Source organism: Sinohyriopsis cumingii, chromosome 15, assembly GCF_028554795.1.
Source record: "Sinohyriopsis cumingii isolate HCF-2022 chromosome 15, ASM2855479v2, whole genome shotgun sequence".
NCBI classification, from domain to species: Eukaryota; Metazoa; Mollusca; class Bivalvia; order Unionida; family Unionidae; genus Sinohyriopsis; species Sinohyriopsis cumingii.
In genome coordinates, this window is record NC_142975.1 from 110807404 (window position 1) to 110833238 (window position 25835).

The following is a 25835-nucleotide window of genomic DNA, read 5'->3' on the forward strand; positions in this document are numbered from 1 at the left end:
CATAGATAAGTAATATATTTCCAGCAGTTCTAAGAAGAACACTTTTTACAACAACACCGGTAAGAATGAAACAAAGAGTATGTTAATACACGTTCAGAAATGCATAACAAGAGAGCTAAGGAACACACGATAGCAAGTAACGACAACGAAGAAACACACACACACACACACACACACACACACACACACTCACATATATATATATATATATATATATATATATATATATATATATATATATATATATATATATATATATATATATATATATGGGGATGTTGGATACAGAAGTGCTCATCTTTGTAGTTTGTATTTACCATCTTACATTTTGGACTGTGCTACATTTGTGTTTTTGATGCAATTAAGAAAATGCATTTTGTAAAAGCGAACGTTATGAACACATTGGTAGAAAAATTATAAAAGTAAATCCGAATAAAAAAATAAAAACATTTTTACGGCTCGGGCAACATAACATCTTTATAAGTATGCACAGGTATCACTCACCTTTCAGCTGATGGACATAGTACACAATTAATTTTACTATATGTTCTCTACATTTATTTCTCAGTACTGACCTTTCCACTGTGTGACAATCAATGCAAATCATATGTTAGTCTAAAATACCTTCAAAGATGACTTCACGGTGAAGTTCTTGTCAAAGGTTGACCTGCTCTTTTTTTAGATGATTGACTGTCAACATAACAGCATGTAAACAGAACACATATTTCACTTCCGGATCATCACCAAGGCCTTATTACTCACTGTGCACTGTCGCCAAAATACATACAGACAACAACACCCTGAGCTCATATTATCAAGAATAAACAGTTACCTTTAAATCCCTACCAAAAATGCATAAATAAAACTCTTCTATCGCCACCAAAATGAGAGAGGAAAAAATGTTCTAAAAATAGACTAGAACTGCATTCGTGGGTACTGAACTGAAGTATTAATTGTGATGTAATTCCTGGTACTGAACTGGAAGTATTAATTGTGATGTAATTCCTGATATGACGAATTCGGATACCTGCATGTTTTTCTTTTTGTTGTGTCTGAATATGATTAGTAACCTATTCATTTAAGCACCTAATCGCGTCAAAGTATAATAATTATTTGCTCTAATTGCCTTCCTACAGGAACATCAACATGTGACTTTTAACACTGAATATAGCCAAGAAATTTAAAAGTTATTACAAAATTAAGAAAGGTAAATTACCCATCGCATAAACGGAAACAAACCTTAAAGTATGCTTGAGAAGCAAGACCACAGACAAAAGTTATCTACCTTGAACGTTGCGTAAGGTGCACGAGATCTAAGATATTATTGTATAGCAGAGATCGACCGACACTGTTAATTGCTAAAAATAGCACGGCAATGTATAGCTCGCCGACTTAGAATGTAGGACAAATAAACCGGCTTTTGTACTACAGTATACATGGCGGAACACACTGACAATACACTTTCAAATGTTATCATTGCAGGTGTCGAAATCATGACGGACTGCTACAGGCTTGATATACAAAACTGTACAAATTGCAGCTTATTTAATATGTAGGAACCTTTATTCAGATATTTCTTTTTAAGTGTAAAATAAAAAACACGAGTAAACAAACATATAAATCTCACACATTCAAAGTCAACTGTGATATGTAACATATTTACATGTTTTCTGATTTGTTTTGTAGATACCAGAAGAGGCCAGTATGTATAGAGAAACCCCTGTCTGTGATGCTGTGACACGAATTACATATTATGGCAGAAATGTTGTTACCAATAAAAATATAAAGGAAACAATGATTACAAAACGGTGGAAACTTCCTTAAAAAAGACAAAAGTTGCATCACCAATATATTTTATTTTGATCTTATATCTAAAACAAATAATGATTCATGAATATTTCAGGATGGCATGTCATTTACTAAATGATAAACATTTATACACTGTCATCAGTTTTAAAACTTCTTGTGTGTACAAGTGTATTATCACTAAAAAAATATAAAACTTTATTATTTTGAAATGATCCATGTAGATTAACTCTTCAAAATGTTCTAAAAACATGAATTAAAACTGTCTTCAATGTAGACTAAATCAAAACAGAGAATCATGTCAATTACTTCATTATATTTATATTTTTTTTGTCATATATATATATATATATATATATATATATATATATATATATATATATATATATATATATATATATATATACACTATGGCTATAAATTTGTTGTTGAAGGCTGTAAGATAAAAGCAGCAATACAAATGCAGTTCCATACCATTGGTTTTTTTTAAATATTATTTCCTTACACATGCTGTATTATCAGCCGTTATCATTGTTTGTCTTACAGTTTCACTTTTGTGTATCACGTGATACGCATAACACATTTACATGACGCGTCGCCGATCTCTGCTATACGTCGTCAGACGAGATGTACAACTTTATATTAAATCTTGATTGACCAATCAGATTCCACGGATTTGTGCTTTGTGTTGATAAGGAGACTTACTTACATTTTTGTCAGTTACAAATCATACCATGTAGGCAAAAGAAATTGAGAAAATAATAAGACCACTGTTAGGCCGACATTGAGGCAAAATAAATGTACCGGAAGTAAATTGAGAAAATAATAAGACCACTGTCACGCCGACTTAGAGGCAAAATCAATGTACCGGAAGTAAACGCATCGATGCTTTTGTGTCATCCAGACAGGGTCACTTGTTATCTTTCGAAAAATATAATTCAAAGAAGTAAATACTAATGAAACAAAACTCTATGTAATCAATCCATATAAGACATTATAGTTTTATAGCTTATTGCGAGAAATCATTTGTTACTCGGTATAATTAGGATTTATGAGGAATGCTTGAAAACGACATGTTACAGTTCAGAGAGATGCAATCCGTGAATATAATGAGAAATACATTGTTAGCAATTACCCTTTAGACTGTAGAAGTTTCCTCCGTCGTTCTCTTCAGACTATGAAGTTAAATATATGTTGTTTTTCTATTCAATGTTGTTAAAAATATCGAACTGACCATAAAAATGAATGTTCTGTAGGGAAGTGAATTATCACCAAACTATTGTTGCATGGCTGGAAATCGCTTCATTTACCTATCAATAATAGGAATATAAGTCTAGTTAAAAATATTCTGAGGATCACGTCTTCTATTATATGATCAAATTAAACCTACCACCCTCTCTATATAGCTAGAAGTTCAATCCTGGAAGATTAAATTGCCCGAATACGATTTAGTGGTATGGGTGTGATCTGTTTGCTCATTGCCTTCTGCCTCAGTCAGGCAGTAGGCTAGACTGTTCGTGTTTCACCATATGATGAAAACAGAGCACTTTCTCCTTTGTACCGGTAATAGAAGTTGGAGGATAAATTATTATTTCTATTAAAGCATCACTCAAGCACTTGGTCAATGAACTCACAATGTGCTAGTGCAGAAATTGATGCAACCTTGAAGTAGAACTTTTGCATATTAGAACAGTGATTCGCCAATGGTGCTAGCACATAAGCATATTAAAACCGTTCGTTCGGAATACTTGTGGAGCGTTTCTGGATTACTGTAATATTGAGAGTACATTTAGGAAATATTCTAGGAATTCATACCATACTGTAAGTTATTTTTAATACATGCTTTCACTTTGTTTGGTTTTTGATTTTAGGAAAATACATTTAATTTTTGGATTATAGAATGCTTTTGGGGATTTTGCTTTTTATTGTTACGTAGCTTAAGCCCTTGGGACGTACCATCAGTAAAAGTGACCTATTTGTAACCGAAAAAGAGAACAGTCATATGGTATAGAAGGCAGCGACCTATGTCAATAGCCAACAAAATCCTCATTAGCACACTACTAAGGAAAACGTCTTTGAGATTGTGATGTGACAAATATAAGTCTAAAAATGACTGCACACGGTGAGAGCTGCTATGATTATACACGGTAACAAACCCAACCATTTTCAAAACAGAGGTTGCCAAGAATCAGACATATCGATATTTTATCTTTCATTAAAAAAATATGTTGTGTTTTATCCGGGCCAGTTGGTTCCTATATGGAGATGAGTTCAGTTAATAAAATAGCTTATTTTACTTGCATATCCCAAGAGAAACATCTGTTTTCTTAACTTAAGCAATGTTGTAATTCCAACGTACCTTATATTTCAAAAGAAATAGTGGATTAGTTGTCTTCATACAGAAGCCAACGGAATCGATTTGTCTACTTCCGTTTATTATTCCCACTGAAAGCACTCTCAAATATTCGAGAAACATAACATTTTTTTCATGACTATATATGCTTATCATTACGCGAGAAATGTTGTGAGAAGTATATACTAAGTCAAGAAATAGTAATTTGTTTTCCATAGAATTCAAAGTGAAACTGTAAAAGAAGGAACTTATGGTATTGTGAATTAAATCCCAAATTATCTTAGAATTTCTAACACAAATCCGAATTTATAAATTTCTGAATAACCTTTAGTGGTATTCCAGATAATTTCCAACGTTGAAGGTGCTGATGAGCCTGTAATGGCATGTAGTCTCTAATGTACTATTGTACCAAAGACCTCAATTTTAATGATGTACCAACAGTCTTTTGATGAATCACAATAATACAATAAATCTTTGTTGGAATTCACTATAATTCCAAGTTAATGTCTCATTCTAAGAATAGTATGGAGCACTTTGTATTTCCAGCGAAGAGCAATTTAAATTAGATAACTTCACTTACAGTACACAACGACGATTTCTGTCCAGATGTTATAACAGAAATAATTAATTTAACCAGTAAACAAGATTATATAGTCCTCTACCTGACCTAGGTCACAATTAGCATTTTGACGTCAATAATCTTGACTGTAAACAAGACAAGTTCTGTTATCAAAATTATAATAAAGAATGCGACAAACATCACTTATAACAGGTCCATTTATTTGATAAATCTAATGTTGTTGTCTCAGATTAAGATAATGATCTTAATATTTATACTACACTCAGAGAAATATAAACAATGTTGTATACAAAAAAAGCAACGGTTGTGGTGAGGTGGACAATGAACTTTTTTTTGGATCAGGTCTGTTACAAAATACAATTTTGCATAACCCTAGCATATAATGAATACAAATAACTAACAATCAACGCGAATTACATATATATATATATATATATATATATATATATATATATATATATATATATATATATATATATATATAAAATCGTGAAAGAGACAAAACTAGTTATAAAGTTCCTTCTACAGGCGTTTGCCTAGGATGCCATCCAAATAAGTGTGGTTCAGTCCGTTCTGTAAAGGTCACTCATACTGATTTTAAGATGTACCATATCCAGATTTTATGCTTAACATAATTAAGATTGTCCTTGTGCATCTGAACTTGTAGCTTAAGCACTGAACTTCTTCATAAATGTTAATCAAATGATGAAATACATAAGGAACGTAATTAGTAAGGTAATACTTACATGAGATGAATGAAACTTGCAAGGAAGTTTATTATCGTATTCATCTACATTTTCTTAAAACCATGAACGAAAATACGTAAAATGGATTTTCATTAATTTATGCGAGTCGAAATTCTTCGATGCATAACATCAAACGCTATAAATAATAATTTGCCTTGAATTCCACCCACACTGTATACCTAAAATTTTTGGAAATCATAAGAGCTGGATGTGTAATAGATGCAAACTCCCATTCGCATTTTATTTTTCCGAATTGGGGGTGAGGGAATACTTTGATATTGTAATTGGATTCATCTCAACCTGGTGGCTTCGATGAATCCTTGCATTGTATCAAATTTCTATCAAATTTGTGGGGGGTTTTCGTGTCGATTCTGAATAAAATTCATATATAGTTTTGTATATATATATATATATATATATATATATATATATATATATATATATATATATATATATATATATATATATATATATATATATATATATATATATATATATATATATATATATATATATATATATATATATATATATTAAAATTTACCATCTGCTATATATTTTTGATGTAATACAGACAAGTATTGGCTTAAAAGCTCCCTAATTTTAATTACGTTTCTACTAGTCCAGACAAAATATAATTTTGCATCCATATTCAACGTTATAATCGTTTAATCGGAACTTTTCCTTTATATGCGTCAGGTCACCTGCCGTATTTTTCCGAAGGAGAATGCTTTGTTTTGAAATTGTTTTTACCTAATAGTCTTCATCACGCGTCTTTGACCATCTGTTTAATAGTTTTCTCCATACCAGCCTGGCCACATGCCAGGGTGCGGCGTTTCTCCTGCTGTTCCTCTGCATTGAAAGGGCAAACTTCTCCATCGCCTTGTCTACTTTTCCTCTTTTCAGATAGCAGTCGCCGAGCAGATTTAGAGAAGCTGTCAGATGGGAATTGGGAGGCTCACTGCATATACTTTCCATCGTTTTAATGGCTTTGTCAGCTTCCTTTTGAAGTCTCATGTCACAATTCGTTAGAAAGCCCAGATACGTTGCGTACAAATATGGGTTGACCACCAAGCGCTGACTGAATTTGGATAAAATGCTTAAGGGATCTGTTACGTGCCCAAACATAAACATTTCAACCTTTGCATTGCCTGGGACTACATAAATCTCGTTCTTCATGAATATAACAGCTCCTCCAGAACCTGTCTTCACTTCATAGTTCAAAGTGCTGTGTATTATATTTCGTGTCTGCACATCCCGAGGAGCATCAGTGCTAAATACATTCCATGAATGTTCGCCATACATTCGAATTATATTGTCTGCAGTAGAAAGAACGGATTGGAGATTTCCACGCATGTATGCATAGCTTGCATGCTTTGCTAGACATGCCACTTGTTTTCTCAAGCAAGAAAGTTCTATATATTTATCTCCAAGGTTTTCCATTTCACTGGTTTCTGAAATCTCAACATTCTGACAAAGAGAGATGGAGAGACAGTGAGTTCCATAGCTGCTGCATACGAGTGCAACGATATTAGTCATTATTTCCTTTACAGTTGCATCATCACATGCATTGACCACACGAATTAAAGTACTTAATAAATCATTGAAATAAGAAACTATTTTATCTGACTCTTGGAGTTTGAAAACGTCTGCTTGGACAAGATACAATGGTAAGTACATACTCTCAATATGACCAAGTCTGATTGTACGAGTGAATATGAGATCATAATTCATTCCAGCTTGTGCATATTCTTGCGAGTCGTATTCTTGTTGGATATACCGGATAAAGGCACGATCAACAGCAAAGTTAGATAGTCTAGTTAAAACGGGCGAACCATCTGCAATGATGCATTTAATACAGTTTTGCAGAGTTTCCTTATTTTCCTCTGTAACTTTATAAAGAAACAGATTTTCGTCTGGGATGAAATAACTTGGACAAGTTCCCTTCTCCACACACCGGAGTAGGCTGTCAAGAACATAGAAAAGGCATTCGATCAAATTGGCTGGAACCCAATTTTGTTGATCGCTCTGTTCTATCATCCAGAACATTAGGGTCTTTAGATGATAAGAGCTGATAATATCGCTCTCAAAATGCGGCGTCACATTTTCTGATATTACTCTTTTTAACAGAGCATAACATTTCGCTTGAGTAGCGTTGAAGGAAAGGACAAGCTGTTTCTCGGCTTCGTTGAAAGAATATCTCCATTGTAGATCTCCATTTCGGTGACCGTTACAGCCAACTGGGGCAAAATATATACCTTTGGCTACTATTTCTTTGATTTGCTTTTCTGTGGGCCAGTCATATGGTCTTCTCCTTGTGGTCCACTCAGATGCAAATGAAGGCCACTTTGGGCAGCGAATTACGAACACACAATCAGTCTTAGATACTCCTAAGGGATTTGATATTTCGAATTTAGAACGAAAATATGTCGCTGGCCCTTTTTGTTGTATTGGTTCACAATGCACTTTGCCATAAAAATCACACATCCAGCTAAAAAAATAAGACGGCAGATCAGTAATTCTCATACATTTTTTCATATACTTTTTTATCGCCGAACCTGAAAGATATCGGATTCCACTTATTTCTGAAGTCAATGGATTCAACGAGCTTGGAAAACCATACCATGGAGGCTCCTTGATCTTACGGAGGTAACAATATCCTGGTATAGACTGTTCGTTCTCTATTAGGTATATGCCATTTTGAGTCTGATACGAAACCCCATCATCTATACTTTCCACAGCTACGCTAGTTCTAGAAATCCATACGATGTCAATGTCTTTTTCATAGTTACCCTTTCTAGGATAGTTAATTCCCTCGCCGATACTTCCATATATTCTCTTTTCCAGCAAAAGAGGTGACTGCGTTGCCGCACATGAAGAATATATTATGTCAATAAGTTTAAATATTGTAGTAAATATCTTTCTTCTAATGTCAAACTGATCTGCACGCATTTTCATATCAAATTTGGTACTTAATAACTTCAGCTCTTTCTGCTCAAGCAAGCATCTTGCCATTTTATACGTTGTGCAGGACCATATTACAAATCACTGACCTCTGTTATTTCATATTCAGTCATTTTGACCTGAAACACAAAATATACTGCCCATATTATGGTCATAGTTTACTGCAATAACTTGTAACATATTAAAATTTCGCTGTGAGATAAATGATGATACACTTAATAGCAATAAACCAAGATCTAGAAAAGTAGTTCTCCTTACAGTTTCATTTTGATCACGTGGTAACATTCTGACAGAAATATAACTTTCCTTTACCAGCTACTGGCATTGCAATTATTGATGTTTAAACTGTGTAAAGCTTCAAATAATACAACTGACACAGATCCTAGCAAATAGCATTATTGTCCATACCTAATGAGATATATACATTAAACTAAATATTTCAGTGATTCCTTATATAAATCGACAGCACTTCTACTGTTCATATCTATAAAACTGTGCAGGATTAGTTCTTCTGAAGCAGGAGATATGGATTGAATGGTAAATACACAGAAATGTTTCAATCTGCTTTCACCAAACCACGTATTTCAATATAAATGTTGATAACTGAAATGGTGTGGAATGGAAACATGTTCCTTTAAACTTTGTGTACTTTTAATATTTAAGTGTATATGCTGTGATATCATCAACATCTAAATCGACGGAATGATGGATGCTTGCCAGATGGCAGTCAATCCCTGTAGGAGCCAAACGCTTTTCCTCCTAAATAATCAAATAAATCCATAGACTGAGGTCACCAGACTTGGGTAAAAAAATTACAAATACATGTGATGGATAGCACGTACCTTTAATACGCTTGTGAATAAAGGTTGTATATCTTATGTCTTCACATGGCAGATTTTACGCGAAGATCACATCGTTTGAAATGGCGAAATGTTTGTAAAGCCCCAATGCCGCCGTTACGTGCAAAAAGTCTTATATGTCAAATCATCTGAATAATACAGAATTTTGAAAGATATTGGCCATAAACATCGTTGGGTTCCATTAAAACCAGGTAATGTCGACGTTTAATCACATTATGAGCCGTGGAAATTCTCCCTCGAACTGAGAAACCCAGCCATTTTCATATGTGTACGAATTAATTAGACGTTGATCGGCGACATCCGTGGGTGAAAGCTGAAAAACAAAATCAGATGACGTCATCATTGTAAACATAAGAAGTTGACACCAGACTATGTCGAATTGTCTTCCGCCAATATTGGCCCTTCAATGTACATTCCAGCGCCCCAGCTAATCACTAATATTCATCCGAATCTCTTTTTTTTTTAAAGCACATCTTTTTCTTCTTCTCAGATCCGCTTATTTCTATTAAGACTGTGGTCACAAATGAAGTAACAGAAAGAAGCAAAACCAACAAGTTTTGTAACACTTAACAAACAATTTCATTAACAAATTCATAATGAAAATGTGAGAGGAACTCACAGTATCATGAAGTGAATCCAAACTAATCCTTATAAAGGTCTATGAAATAATTAATGTAAAGTTCCTTGTAAATTTTCGAAACCGGAAATGTACTGGTCTTCCCAGAACCGTGACGTTATCAACATGGCATTGTCCAGACTGCCTCTGAATAATTGTAAAACAGTTCCAGAATAAATTTATCGTCCAAATAATGAGCAGTTTCTGTTTCCACTGAACAGTCCAAGTTAATGTTTTTCCTCTCTAATAATATTTAAGTACATCATAAAACACGTCTGCAGTCTTACAACAAGAATAAAAGAAGTGAAAATAACTCCAAATCGGAATGAATCTGAATGCTTAATTCTCTCCTTAAATACACCGTCATTTGCGACAGTATTTTGCAATAGACCCCACATGACAAAACACACTACTCAGTTTGCAGTTGACTTTGCCTATTCACCTGATCCAGCCCAACCAATGGGATGTTATTGATTTTTTTCTTCAGAAACTCCGTGATTTTGGCTCGAACAGAGACCCACCGCTCGGATTGATTTTATTTTTTTGGGGAGGACGACGACCGACTAGATTACGGAAATGCCGACGAATGATCTATATTGTTTCTGTGAAACCAACAATTAGAGACCGATGTGATTTTGTGTACCAGAGATTACCAAATTTAAATACGACCAGATACACATGATATGCCCTAATAAAAACATCACCGCCTACATGCCTTTTAAAGCTGATTGCGCTGCATAAATATTACCTGGACCGTAATGAAGATTATCTAGCTGTTTCGAGGGTCTACGAAAAATACAATCAATTTAACAGGTAGAGTGAAAAGATATTTGTACAGCAATGGCAACTTGGCTTGTATTTGATCGATATGAGGCTGATAAGGATGGAAATATTCGTCATGTGCGAACAAAAATATTACTCGTGATGATAATCAACAACAGCGGATACTCGCTGATTGATGTTTCCGGTTAAGTAATTACATAAACAAAGATGTACCGTCATCGCTTTGTATTTGAAGCTCATCGTGGCATCATCCCCACAGGTTATGTGGTAGATCATCTTAAATTTGACAATCGCATAGAAAACTTAAAGATCGTTAGCATCGTGAAAATGTTCGTTGCGGTCATGGTAACGCTGCAAGAAGTTTTGTTCCTGCCCATCCTGTCATCGCCACAAATCTAGAAACCGGTGACTGGGCAGAATACGTTTCTTTATATCAAGCAGCTGCAACGTTAGAGATTAATATACCAAAGTGATACAATTTGTCGCTGATGGTATCACGCGATCGGCCTTGTCCAAAAAATTAAAGGAAAGATTTTCTTTTAGGTATATTTAATCAGCTGAAAATTTCTTGTCATATGCTTTTTCAAATCTACTTAATGATATCGGCGTCAAATCGATCATGATGTCGTCCACCGTCCTCAACTATCTGATCAATTCCCATGTCAAATTTGGTTCCGTCTCAAGTACGATCTAATTTTTATTTAAAATTGTGATGTAAGGGATAAAAGCGTGTAGTAGCAACAGTAGTAGTGGTCGTGTTGCTGACACTGCTACTGTTTTGGCCGGTACTAGATTCTGATGTCGAAGATAATCATATATAGTGACACAAAGACATGGACTCTACATATACTTTCTTTTCTGACACTTGATCTTTCTTTCTTCTTGAACATTATATGAGTGCGTCCTTGACCCTTTTTGTGGTTATTGATAGAATACACAAATGTACTTCATGTTTGCGCGTTTAAGTTCGATCATTTATTTACGTGTTAGTTTCCTATATGAGTGATTAGGTCCGTACTTGCGTAAATTACCATTCTTCTCTTAACTTCAAAGAATTTCAGTTATAGGAACATATATCTTGCTCCAAACACAAGATCTTATTTTTGTTTTGCCTCTGCTTTAAGATAAAAAATTAGATACAATAAATAGGTACAGGTAAAGGCACAAAATTGTCAATCGTGATTTTCTTTGGTTAATTTGCTCTCTCTCGTTTTTGACTCATATTGCAAATATATATCTGTAAATTGTAAGTTATAAACCACATCTGCTTGGAATACATAAAACGGAATCACTGATGTCTTAAAGGGAATCACAATTTCTTCATGATCTACAAGGAAACTCACGAGTAATGTCGAAATGACAGAACATTATTTAATATAATCTAAATAATTTATAAATAATTTATAAAAATTGTACACACGTAAAATTATTATGACACACAAGAAAAATTCAAACTTACTGTGTCAATTAAGGACCTTTCTACGGTCAGCGATCTGTAAAGGCGAGCGCTGTAGATAACGATGTGCCTGGAAAAGAGACGAAAGAACACCCGAATAACAAGTCCAGCATGAAAACCTAAGTTTTGTATTATATAATGATACTTTAACAGTAGCCGCTAATATAATCAAGACTGATATCTTTAAAACTTCTTTCATGGCCTAGTGGTTAGAGCGTCCGCCTCGGATGCGGGAGGTCGTGGGTTCGATCCCCGGCCGAGTCATGCCAAAGACTTACAAAAACGGTACTAACAGCTGCCTTGCTTGGCGCTCGGCATTAAAAGGTTAGTGTTAGGACTGGTCGGCCCGGTGTCAGGATAATGTGACTGGGTGGGACATCATGCTACATGTCTGCGGCATGATGCCCCAGTGCTAGACATCACTATAAACTGCCACATTGCAGACATCGTACCGATATGACTGAAAAATTGTTAAAGCTACGTTAAAAATCTAAATCACATCACATCACAACACAAAACTTCTTTCATTAAAATTGCTCGAACTCAAGGGTGCAAGTAATGCAAATAACAAACCTGCTAATAACCTGACATTTACACGCCAAAAACTTAGACTATAACAATTGCTCAAAGGCAAGGAAACAGGCCAAGATAACAGAAACAGGAGAGACACAAAACAAAAACTAAAATAAAAGAACAACAGAAGCTTATACCCTGTTTAGCGTTTTTATGACATTTGTTCGTTCTCTTATAATATAGCATAATAAATATAGGCCGGCCCAATTACAAACACTCGAACCGTTGCAGTCAACAGGGTTACATAGGCTGATATACACTGATATAGGTCGTTACAAATCAGGCAAAAATATTGAACCTGGAATCATATGTCCAAACACATTACATTGGCTCATAAACTAGGAAAACATAATAAGAACCATAAACATGCCAAATCACTTTAACTCCACATCTGGTCTGACGAAACTAAACTATACCCCAAGATTTCAAATAGGAGAATTGAAGTCTTTCCAAACTTCCGGAAATCAAAGTTACGTCAGTATTAATTTAAAAAATGGCTCCCATTCCGTGATATCATCCGTTAGCATTGCATTTTGTTTCATAATATTAAATAATGCAAACTGACGTTATTTTAAAGATTCAAGTTGATTTTAGTAGATACGCGCCAAATAGCTGCGACTGAGTCATACTATTAATAATACATATCTAATTCTAGGATTAAAGGCATCACATCACAATTAATTAACCGCAATTAGGAATCAGGTAACTAATAACAGGGCATTCACTCAGAAGCTATGTCTGCAGACCCTAAAAGTGGTCTATACAAATGTGCTCAGGTAAATATTTCTTAATGGAAATAAATGGCATATTTTAAATACATGATAGGATAATAAACATTTCTCATTGTATGTGGCGTTGAATTCTTTCCGCTACACTTGTCTGCCTATTTAGCACATTTTATTGTATGCCAGCTAGTTTATAGCTTGCAATTTAATGATGGTGCTTATTTGATTGAAAATGAAATCATTGGTTTAAAAAAAATGATTGTACACACATAGGCACACACATCTATTGTTCTGTATATTTCCATTAACAAATAAAGATGTAAATTATTGTGGCCTTTCTCTCAGCCTTTTGATTTGTGTTACGTGAATGGTTTTCTTTTGGTCTGTAGTTTCTTCCTGTGACGAAAGTCTTGGCAGGCGTGGAAAATATTCAAACATGAAAACTAAGAATTTATGTGAAGAAATATGATTGTCTGGTTGAGATGCAATTGTTGACACAGATGATGGTTGTAATAGCAGTCAAAGACAACAGCAATGAATTGTATCATGAACATAATGGACATAATAGTACTGGCAGTAGATGTCACTATTGTGAATGTAATAGCAATGACAGTAGTAGTCACTATTAAGGACGTAATAGTACTGTCAGTAGCAGTCACTATTTTGGATGTAATAGTACTGGCAGTAGCAGTCACTATTGTGGACGTAATAGCAATGATAGTAGCAGTCACTATTACCGACGTAATAGTACTGGTAGTAGCAGTCACTATTGTGGACGTAATAGCAATGATAGTAGCAGTCACTATTGTGGACGTAATAGCAATGATAGTAGCAGTCACTATTATGTACGTAAAAGTACTGGTAGTAACAGTCACCATTGTTTACGTAATAGCAATGATAGCAACTGTCACAATTGTAGATGTAATAGCAATGATAGTAGCAGTCACTATTGTGGACGTAATATTAATGATAGCAGTAGTAACCACTGTAACGTAATAGTACAGGTAGTAGCGGTCACTATTGTTTACGTAATATCAATGATAGTAACAGTCCATAGGGTGGACGTAATAACAATGATAATAGCAGTCACTATTTAATAATAATAATAATAATAATAATAATAATAATGACTTTGTATTGCGCCTAATATTTAGAAGCTCTAAGCGCTTTACAACATTAGACAACACATATAAGATAAGAAACATAATATTAAAATAACAAACAACATGAAATTAGGAAAACATTATTTAAAATTTTTAAAAATTAAAAAAACATGCTGAGAATATTTCAGGTAGGAAATATTATTAGGTCTTTAAGTTTTGTCGAAATAAGTGAGTTTTGAGAGCCCTCTTGAATGTGATCACTGTGACTTTGTGTCTAAGTTCAGTGGGCAATTCATTCCACGTTGCTGGGCCTTGGTATGCAAAAGAACGCTGTCCATATGACTTTGTTTTCATAGTGGGAATAATGAGTATACGATTGTCAGAAGAGGAGCGTAAGTATCTTGCTGGTGTCTACATGGGTGAGGTCAAATAGGTATGATGGACTAGAGTTCGACAGTGAAACGTAGCACAGAGAACAAATTTTGTGTTTGATTCTAGATCGAATGGATAGCCAGTGTAGGGTACAGAGCAGCTGGGAGTGTGCTATGATCGTGGTACTCTAAGTATGATCCGAGCAGCTGTGTTTTGAGCTCTTTGAAGTTTCTGGAGTAGATATTGAGATGAACCAGACATAATTGAGTTACAATAGTCCAGTCTTGAAAGTACTAATGAACACACAAGTGTTTTAGTGGCATCAACTGAAAGATATCTTTGAATGGAGCTGATGCGTCTCAGCTCAAGATATGCAGCCTTGCATATGTTCATGACATGTTGGTGCAGTGTGAGAGTATTGTCCAGAGTAACACATAGGTTTCGTACTGATTGTTTGAATTTAATGTTGGCGTTGCTGGTATTTATTGTTTGAGGTAAAGGATGTGAATGAGAAAGTCTTTGTGTTGTGATCAGAATGGCCTCAATTTTATCATAATTCATCTGCAGCTTGTTACAAATCATCCATGATTTCACATCAGAAATGCACCTCTCTACACCTTGGATGGTAGCATCAACTTCAGTTGGGTGGCTAGATTTGTATATTTGGGTGTCATCAGCGTACAATTGGTGAGATACTGGATGATGATCTATGACACTTGAGAGCAACTTAGTGTACATAATGAAGAGAACAAGACCAAAAACAGACCCCTGTGGAACACCACAACATAGATCAACTGGGCTGGAGAGTATTCCATTTGCAGATACAATCTGTGTCCTGTTGACCAAGTAGGACTTGAACCACAGTAAGGCTGCATCATGAATGCCAAATACATGCTGGAGACGGTGAAGTAATATATCATGGTCTATAGTGTCAAATGCTGCAGACAAATCAATGAGGGTGAGGACTGTAATCTTTCCGCTATCCAACGCAGAGAGAATGTCATTAACTACGTTTAGAAGAGTTGTTTCAGTACTGTGGCAAGGGCGATATGCAGATTGTACGTTGCTAAATAGACTGTTTGAATTTAGATGAGATACAAGCTGGGATAGAACAACCTTTTCTAAGATTTTTTAAATAAATGGGAGATTAGAAACAGGGCGGTAGTTCTTTAAATCGTTATGATCTAGTGTTGGTTTCTTCATCAGAGACTTTACAATGGCAGTTTTGAAAAATGATGGGAATTCTCCAGATGAGAGAGTGGTATTAATAACATCAGTTAATGAAGGCAATACTGGATCTAATCACTCAAGCAGCAGTGATGTTGGAATTGGATCAAGTTCACATGACTTTGGTGCACTCTTCATCACGATTGTACGAACGAAATCCGTAGAGACAGGTTCAAATGCTGCTAATGGTTGCCGCTCAAATTATGTATCCCAAATGTATGGTGACGACGAGTCAATTGAAATTGTGGTGTCAGGCTAATCTCTAATGGTTTATACTTTGTCACGGAAGAAATTTGCAAACATGTCCGGAAGGTCGACTGGAGAGAAAAAAGTCGGAAGCGGTGTTGATTTGTTCCTTGACAGTGGCTTCTTAGTAATCTCGAAGATCTCTTTGCAGCTGGAACTTTCCATGATCTTAGTAGTGTAGTGGGCTGATTTCGCTGCATGGACTATATTTGTGACAATCTTCTTAGCGACTTCATAGATTTGTTTATGAATAGTGAGTCTGGTGGAAAGCCAGAGCCTCTCAGCTTTACGGCGGTCTCTTTTAGCAGTGCGAAGCTGGTTTCTAACACTGCTATACCATGGAGAACACTTCTGAATTGATACTCTGCACTTGGTAGCTGGGGCATGTTTGTCAAGTAATGAACACAGACAGTTATCGAATTGTTCTGCGGTAGGAGGTAAGCAAGTTGTTAGGTTAGCTTGGATGTCGTGCATTAGTTTGGTTCTATTTATCATACGGAGGTTTCTCTTAGTAGCAGATAAAGGTGGAGGGTTAGGGACTGATACATCAAGATGGCATATAATGCAGAGGTGATCTGATGCAAGGTCATGGGATACCAGGGAGGACCGTAGAATGTTATCATCAGGACTAAAGAATCCAGTCTATTTCGGACGTAATAGTACTGGTAGTAGCAGTTACTGATGTGAGCATAAAAGTCATCACGATATCAGTCACCATTGAAGTCGTAATAGTACTGATAGTAGCAGTCACTATTGTAAACGTAATGGCAATGATAGTAGCAGTCATTATTGTATACGTAATGGCAATGATAGTAGCAGTCATTATTGTATACGTAATAGCAATGCTAGTAGCAGTCACTATTGGGGACGTAATAGTAATGCTAGTAGCAGTCACTATTGTATACGTAATGGCAATGATAGTAGCAGTCATTATTGTATACGTAATGGCAATGATAGTAGCAGTCACTATTGTATACGTAATAGTAATGATAGTAGCAGTCACTATTGTATACGTAATGGCAATGATAGTAACAGTCACTAGTGTATATGTAATGGCAACGATAGTAGCAGTCACTATTGTGGACGCAATATCAACGATAGTAGCAGTCACTATTGTATGCGTAATATCAACGATAGTAGCAGTCATTATTGTATACGTAATATCAATCATAGCAGCCGTCATGAGAAGCATTGGAATTAGCTGAAAGTAACGAAATTAGTACTTGCGATGATAATAGTTGTACTATTAGTACTAGCGGTAATTTTAGTAGTAGTAGTAGCAGTAGTATTGTGACGACGACGACAATGATGATAATATGTAGCCTCACAATGACGATAACTTCAAAAACACTTTCTTTTTGTGACGCGATCGGTCTTACTTTCTGCACACATTGACAGCGCCCTCGTTGCTTTTTATGTGGTAATTGGTTCAAAATAAACAAACGGACGTTTTGTTTGCCCGTTTAACTCCATTCATATATGTGCTAGTGACCACATGGACTGTTTGGTCTGTGCTTGCAAACAGTATCCGCTCTAAGTTTACCTAAACAGAACTTCCGTCTTTAAGTACGTATCACTCAATTAGAAATGGGAGGTAACATCTTGTTTCGTCTATTCGAGTCAGAAGATAAAGGTCAGAGACAATACTATATATCTTACTTAAGTAACCCAACAAACTTGGCTTTGTTGATATTCATGTGTCATTTCACCCCCACCCCCCACCCCGTTTTTAAGTCATATACCAAATAGCCATTCGTAAACATGAAACCACAATGTCGAAATAAGAGGAAATGGTGGCAAGAATATTTACAATATCAAAATTGTAATGACATAAAAATGACTGTGTCATTTAAAGACTTCTTTATGCATACAGAAATAGAAACATGCACGAGAGAGAGAGAGAGAGAGAGAGAGAGAGAGAGAGAGAGAGAGAAGAGAGAGAGATGGTGTGGGGGTGGGAAATCCTTTACTTTTTCACCAAATTGTTCCTATTTTAAATAAATCATTTCGTGGATCTTGAATTGGCCAATAGTGACTGCAATATTGATTTGAATTGAATATGTACCTTTAATTGTACAATTCCTTGTACTTTCGCATAACTTTTTTCAATACCAATTCCTAACACATGTAAGTCTTTTCATTGAAGAACTACTAAACAATGGTCAATAAAATAACGGTCAGAAGCTATATCTGTTGTTAAATACCAATCACCCCGCCGAATTTACAATGTTTTTATGAAATAAAGTCGTGTGCGAAATATTATTGTATTATGGAGGTTTAAACTTGAGAAGCTGTTGTTCTTGTATATTTATTTTAGCAGTACAATATTAAATGCTGAAACTTTGTTTTGAGAAAATCTAAGAGGAATAAATATGCACCATTTTGTATAATTTACCTGAGTACTTCACATACATACATACATATCATCGCTGCTAAAATATATTTTCTTAATTTCGCACTTACTTCGTTGCTAACTTAAAAACATTGTAACATTAGAGTTGCGCAATGAATAGGCAAATAATCAATAAAACAATTAACAGATAGACGCGCAAGAAAATAAGAAGTTCTTTGATGAGAGATGGAAGAAATGAGTGCCAAAAAGATATGTACAATAACCGTGTTTTTCAAGATGTTACATGCTGCTATTGTTAAATAATTAACAAATGTATGTATTTTACAGGCAAACTTTAAGACAAAATTACCATATGTATTTTGTTTAGATATTGCTGGTATTTTTACAACTGCCCATTCCGAAACATTGCCCTTACACAATGTGAAGATTTCTTGTCGTCTCTCACATAATTACGTTTCCGTCGTGACTTTTTTGAAGAAGCATTAATATTATTTATGTCGGTTTCGGCACTATCTTGGTTAGTTATATTGATCATAGTATGAAATACGTGGCACTGCTAATGAATAATATATATGTTAATATAATGTAATACATTTAGAGCATGCGCAATTGTTTATAACGCTTCCTTTTAAAGAATTCTTAGATTTTTGTGATTACTTGTTTGATTATGGGAAGTCGGTGCTGGGAATATATTCCTCAGCCCGAAATAATTAGTCAGTTACTAGGAGTAAACGTCATGAAGTGAAGTGTTAGTGAGTTTCCATGATGCCCTGGATTAATTTAGGTGAATTCAGGTAAGAGCCGCATGAGTGTTCCTGGAGTTTAATAGTCCATATTAAAATCTAATTGTGTACATTGATTGTGTGACTCCAGATTCAGTATTTATTATTGGAGACTGGTAAATTACACAATGGAATAAACGAGACGGTACTGTTCCGTCGTCGGCAGGTACCGTTTTAATGCCAAAAGCGGCAAATGTGAGGCAAATTTAAAAGCAAAATGCAGCTTAAACCATGATTTGACTGGCCTAAGGTGGCGATATAGAAACAGTTTCCTGTATTAGGGGGAGCTGTATAGTTTTACGGCGTGAAATGCTGACGGTACAGTACGGAAAGTTGATGAAGAGAAACCATGTAGATGTGCTGTTGATAGACAATTGGGAGGTGTTGAGATCTGTGGTCTTGTATCAATTAGAGTAAAATTATTTATAGAATGGACCTTCTAGTTTACAACAGTAGTTGTTTATGGGTCTTTGGAATTAAGGGGAAGTCTTATGACTTCGAGTGGAATCGCGCCGGGGTTTGACACCGCTCGGTCAATTTAAACCCCTGGATTGTTGCAATACAACAAGGTTTTGGCACGAACTGAAAATGTGTGTGTGTGTGTGTGTGTGTGTGTGTGATTAGGATTTTTAACGTAGCTTTAACAATTTTTCAGTCATATCGCTAGGATGTCTGCAGCGACTGAACATGTGAGCAGTGCACTTGAACTGACGAGTTCATGATCATAGATAAAATATCATAACAAACTAGTAGTAGTAGTAGGACTAGAAGAGGTACTATGAATATAATTAGTTGTTCAGGTACTGGCACCAGTTGATGTAGCAAGTTTAATAGTATGGTGCCAATAGTGGCACTGTAGTGGTAGCGGAAGTAGTAATAGTAGCATCAGTGATAATATTAATAAAATGGTGTTAGTATTGGAAGCGGTTGTTGTAGTATTATTAACAGTATTAAGAACCATAATCAGATGAGCACCACTCGCAGCAGTATTAATATAATATTTGAAGCAGTTAGAGATCGTAACGCTAGTAATAATATCAGCATTTAAATTAGTTAGAGATCGTAACACTAGTAATAATATTATATTTTAAGTAGATATCGTAACGCTAATAATAATAGCATATTTGAAGTAGTTAGAGGTCGTAACGTTAGTAATAATACCATATTTGAAGCAGTTAGAGATCGTAACGCTAGTAATAATAGCAGCATTTGTAGCTTTTGCATTCTTCGTTCTTGTTTTAGCTACCTTTATATTTGCTCTTATTCTTAATAAGAGAAGAATACCTGAAGATATATGCACTAAGATTAAAATAATTTCGGCAGTCGAAATAGGTGATTTCTAAGAGCACTCTTGAATGAGATCACAGTGTCATTGTGTCTAAGATCTATGGACAATTCGTTCCACGTAGCTGGGTCCTGGTACGCAAAAGAACGTTGTCCATATGACTTAATTTTAACAGTGGGAAAAATGAGAATGCGAGTGTGGGAAGAGGAGAGTAAGTTTCTAGAGGGGATGTACACATGGATGAAGTCACATAGGTATACTGGACCAGATCCAGCCAACGAAATGTGGTAGCATAGTGAACAGTGTATGTTCTTGATTCTTGATGGAACGGATAGCCAGTGATGGTTACAGAGGAGGGAGAGGTGTGCTCAGTTATTCATATTCTAAGGATGAGCATAGCAGCAGTATTTTGAACTTTTTGAAGTTTCTGTAGTAGATACTGTGATGAACCAAACAGAAATGAATTACAGTAGTCCATTCCCTAAAGAACTAAGGAACATACAAGTGTTTTAATGGCATCAACCGAAAGAAACTTGCTAATGAAGCTGATGCGTCTCAGCTCCACATATGCATCCCTGCATACGTTCACTACAAGTTGGTGTACAGCGAGCTTACTGTCTTGTGTGACACTTAGATTTCGTGTTGCCTGTTAATAGGGACCATAGAGCTCAGTAATGGTCTCAGAAAATGTCCAAAATCTATTTTCGTTATTTATAATACTATATTGTATTTTTTTCATATTTATAACGTGCGATGATGTCAACAGCATCAGCGCGTGTGGTATATAGAACGCGGAAAATATTAAAAATGCAACTGCCTGCAAGTATTTCTGCAATTTAACTGTCCGGCAGTCGTGAAACAACAAGAAACTTTCAAGAAGTTTTCCTTATTAGATAAGTTGAAACCTCTGAAAATTGTACGTTGTTTCAATCATGCGGGCTACGTTAAATTTAAAGAAAATGGTTTGATTCTAATACCTGCACAGGCCTGGCCCTTGGATGTGCGGGGTCCAAGGCAGCAAAAATCTGCATCGCGGAGTTGATTTTCTGAATGCACGGGGCCCAAGGCGGTTGCCGCGTTCGCCTTGCCCTAAGGCCGGGCCTGTACTTGCATTACTGATAAACGGGCATTGATGCTATGTTTAATGTTTTTCATAAGATCGGTATTTGTAATTGTCTATTACCGATAATTTACAGCTCCTAGAAGAAACAAAATTTATTTTAAAGATGTGCAAGAAATGCACATATAACCGAATTTTCGTTGTTATAAATTATATTTGTACCGGATCAGCTGCATATTCTCAAAACAACACCGCTCGTAGCAACAGTGACGCTTTTATCGCAATAACAGTTACAAGGTAGGCAATTGTGATATTACCATTATTATGCTGTAACAAAATTAGTAAATTGTCAAATTAAATGAAGTTTTACTATATCTGACACGCTATCAGACACACATATTCTTTAGGAATCATGGAAACTAAATTGTTGAAATAACTCTAGAAGCTGTAGCTGCATGACGATATTGACAATCATAGAAAAAATATTACAGAGTAGTGCAACTTGTTACAAGTACACGTGCTGCATAAACGAATATAGACTACAATAGTCACGAAACGTATTTCACGAAACTAAGTAAAAATAACCTATTGAATTAAACATTCACATTAATAAATAACATCAGGAACTCCATTATCAGTCTAAGAAGAAAAGAAAGTCCACTAATTTCAGGAAAATCCACTACCATACTTAGCTTTAAATACATTATGTTCACAATCAGACCGAAAGTTGTGAACTGCATAATTATATTCCAATTTGAGGCTCAGATTTGCTGATTATGTGTCTATAGATTCTTTAACTTGTAGACATTGGCATGCAAGCAATCTGTAGCACAAGTCTATTTGTTGACATTCATTTTTGTAAAGTGGTTTTACACCTTCCAACATAAGATATATATATATATATATATATATATATATATATATATATATATATATATATATATATATATATATATATATACAGAATATCCATATGTACGTTAAATAATATCTTATTTTTATACATCGGTACTAATATAGTTGAGGTCATTTTAAGGCGATTTTAGACCCTGGAGAACTTTTTAAAGTCCTCCTTTACCGAAAATAAATAATAATATAATAAAATAAGATTAAAAAGTTTAGATAAAATAATTTTTAAAAAAATACCTAAATGCCCTAATTTTAAAACCAGTGTAATGTGATAGCCACATATTTTTTGACCTTATATGAACCCGGAAGTTTCCCCATGTATTGTATCAGACTACTTGAGAACATACTAAACAAAACATTTTAGATCGGTATCACGACATAATCGTTTTTTATTTTTTTGGTATTGTTATTGGGGGAAAATGGCAAGGGTCTCCGAATACCTCTTTACTATGGTGTGTGTGTGTGTGTGTGTGTGTGTGTGTGTGTGTGTGTAAGAGCGGTGACTCGCACTAAATATAAGATACTCCATTTCACGTGTGATAATTTGAAGAATAATAAAATAATTTCTATTCTGTCAAATATGCTTCTAAAATATTTAATAGGTCACATGTGGGTGACGCGAGCTTGATATTGAAAAGATGCAATAACCTTAAGGAAAAATCATACCAAGTGACACATTGCCTCAGATTATCCCATGAGTCATCAATATTTTTTTTTAGTTGCACTAAACGGAAATTACTGGCTCCGAAACTTCCGCATTGCGACAATTTTGACTGCCAGGACAAAGTTACACTCTTCTGCAGGTTGAGATATTTACTGAAAGATACAGTGTTTGAGACTCTACGAAACATTCCTTCATTAATCTGAGAACAGCCAAAGATGGGGGCCCCCGAGTGGCCGAGTGGTCTAAAGCGCTCTCCGTTACGGATCACTGCCATCTCACCTCTGTCTGCATGGGTTCGAGTCTCGGATTCGGCTAATGTGGGTATGTGAGAAAGCTTGCCAATAGCTTCTCGTGGGTCGGTGGTTCTTTCCGGGGTTTTCCCGGGTTCTTCCTCCACCATTAATACTGGCCGCAATGTATAGCCTATCGTGTGCTGAAAAATTGCGCTTAACCCTACAACAACAACAGCAGAAGATGCAAAAGTAAGTTCCTACTTACCATTAGCTCTATTCAACGTTTGGAATCCGATTCCTTCAAAGAATTATGCATTTGTCATCTAAAGTCCATTCAGTTCGAATACACGATCCACTCCCGATTGTCCTCGTATACGTACTGTAAGCACACACTTCAAATGCTCAAAAGGTAATGCTTAAATAACACCACTAACAATATACATGGATGTTATTTAAGAACTACCTTTTATAGTAAGATAGCTAGAGTTATTTGTCAGAACGCGTCATGCGTGTAATCAGAAGTAATTTTGTCACTCGGTATGACTTTTTTCATTCAGGTAATTGCTTTTTTCAACATTAAGCTAGCGTCAGCCACCTGTGATATATATATATATATATATATATATATATATATATATATATATATATATATATATATATATATATATATATATATATATATATATATATATGAATATGTTAAACCTACATTTTCTTTACCTTTTGAGCCATACATACTATCGCACATAACAGACATTGCAACATAAGGGTCCTTTTTCGGTGGTAGGCTTGGGCGAAAGGAGAGAAGAGAAGGCACTGTTATATTTTAAATAGAGACATCACTGTGGTGTAATTCTTGATATTCAGAAAGGATAAACTTGAATTTAATTAAAATCAGGTTTGTACTAGGGCAGTGGTGATATGAAATTAATCATATTGGATAATGATAAGTTTCCTAAGCATTAAATATACAATTAAATGAATTGTTACAGAATTAAGAAAATCATGAAAATAATATATGAAATACGGCAGTAACATAGAACAGTTTGGTAATTATATTTACCAATGAGTATAGATGAACTTTTAGTATTAATGCCATGTATTCTTTTAAAATGATATTACTTACCTTCATTCAGGAGAGCCATTTGATATAAAATAAGAAAGAACCCATCAACTAAATATGCCAAAAGTGCGTGACAGGAATGGTTTTCTGGGTTAACCACCATGTTTCAGCACACGATAAGCTACACACGGCGGTCAATATATTTGGCGGAAGAAAAACCCAGGGAATAACCACCGACTCACCGGAAGTTACAGTCAAGACCTTTTTTACATAATCATGTTGGCCGTGCCGAGACTCGAACCCATGCGGATAGATGTGAGACGTGTGCAATCTGTAAAGGCAAGCGCCTTAGACCATCGAGTCACTCGGGGCGGCGGACAGGAAGGAAATTTAGGTTTAGCTGGGTATAATCTGCTGGAACATGTCAGATTTATTTTCTAGAATATCTGATACGATTTGAGAATGTACTAGGTAATCTTAGATATGTATGCCGACAGGAAAATTTATTGGCATTTAAATGACGTGGACGTAATGGTAGGGGCTATATTTTCCAGGTGGCATACCGGTATAAGATAGTATGGTTAGTAAATACTTAAATTGTATCAGACGTAACAAAATGTGATATATTTTGGTAGATTTGAATTTGCCAAACCTACATTTTCTTTCTGTCAACCACTTTTAGCAATATTTATTTTCCTTATTCTTGTCGGTGACTTGGACTATATCATGGTGTGTCGGGTGGTGGTGGACATGTAATAACTCTTTTTTACGCTAGACAATTTTGACAATGAAACAGAACTCTCTCTCTCTCTCTCTCTCTCTCTCTCTCTCTCTCTCTCTCTCTGTATATATTAAAAACATCATGGCTATTAAAGTCTGGGATAAACCTCTTTGATCTTATGTATTCAAAATTGTATGCAAATGCATAATTTTAGAGGTACTATTTTCAGTCATCAGCTTGAAACTGGACTTTTAGCTCTTTAGCCATGTTGTCTTTAATCCACGAAAATAGGCGCCATAATAGAGGAGAAACTCTTTAACTTTTAATGGTTGCTTTTCTTTATTAAAAGCGGTCG

At 35.2% G+C, this 25835-nt stretch overlaps 1 protein-coding gene across 1 annotated transcript; it reads right to left on the reverse strand.

Annotated features, from left to right (window-relative positions):
• Window positions 1-4836: 4836 nt before the first annotated feature.
• LOC149782477 (uncharacterized) lies at window positions 4837-24094 on the reverse strand. Its single transcript, XM_089933902.1, has 4 exons — window positions 23962-24094; window positions 12168-12234; window positions 9292-9622; window positions 4837-8568 (listed from the first exon to the last, which is right to left on the reverse strand). The coding sequence occupies exon 4, from the start codon at window positions 8498-8500 to the stop codon at window positions 6239-6241; it is 2262 nt and encodes a 753-aa protein (XP_089790028.1). The 5' UTR covers window positions 8501-8568; window positions 9292-9622; window positions 12168-12234; window positions 23962-24094; the 3' UTR covers window positions 4837-6238.
• Between the last annotated feature and the right edge of the window lie 1741 nt (window positions 24095-25835).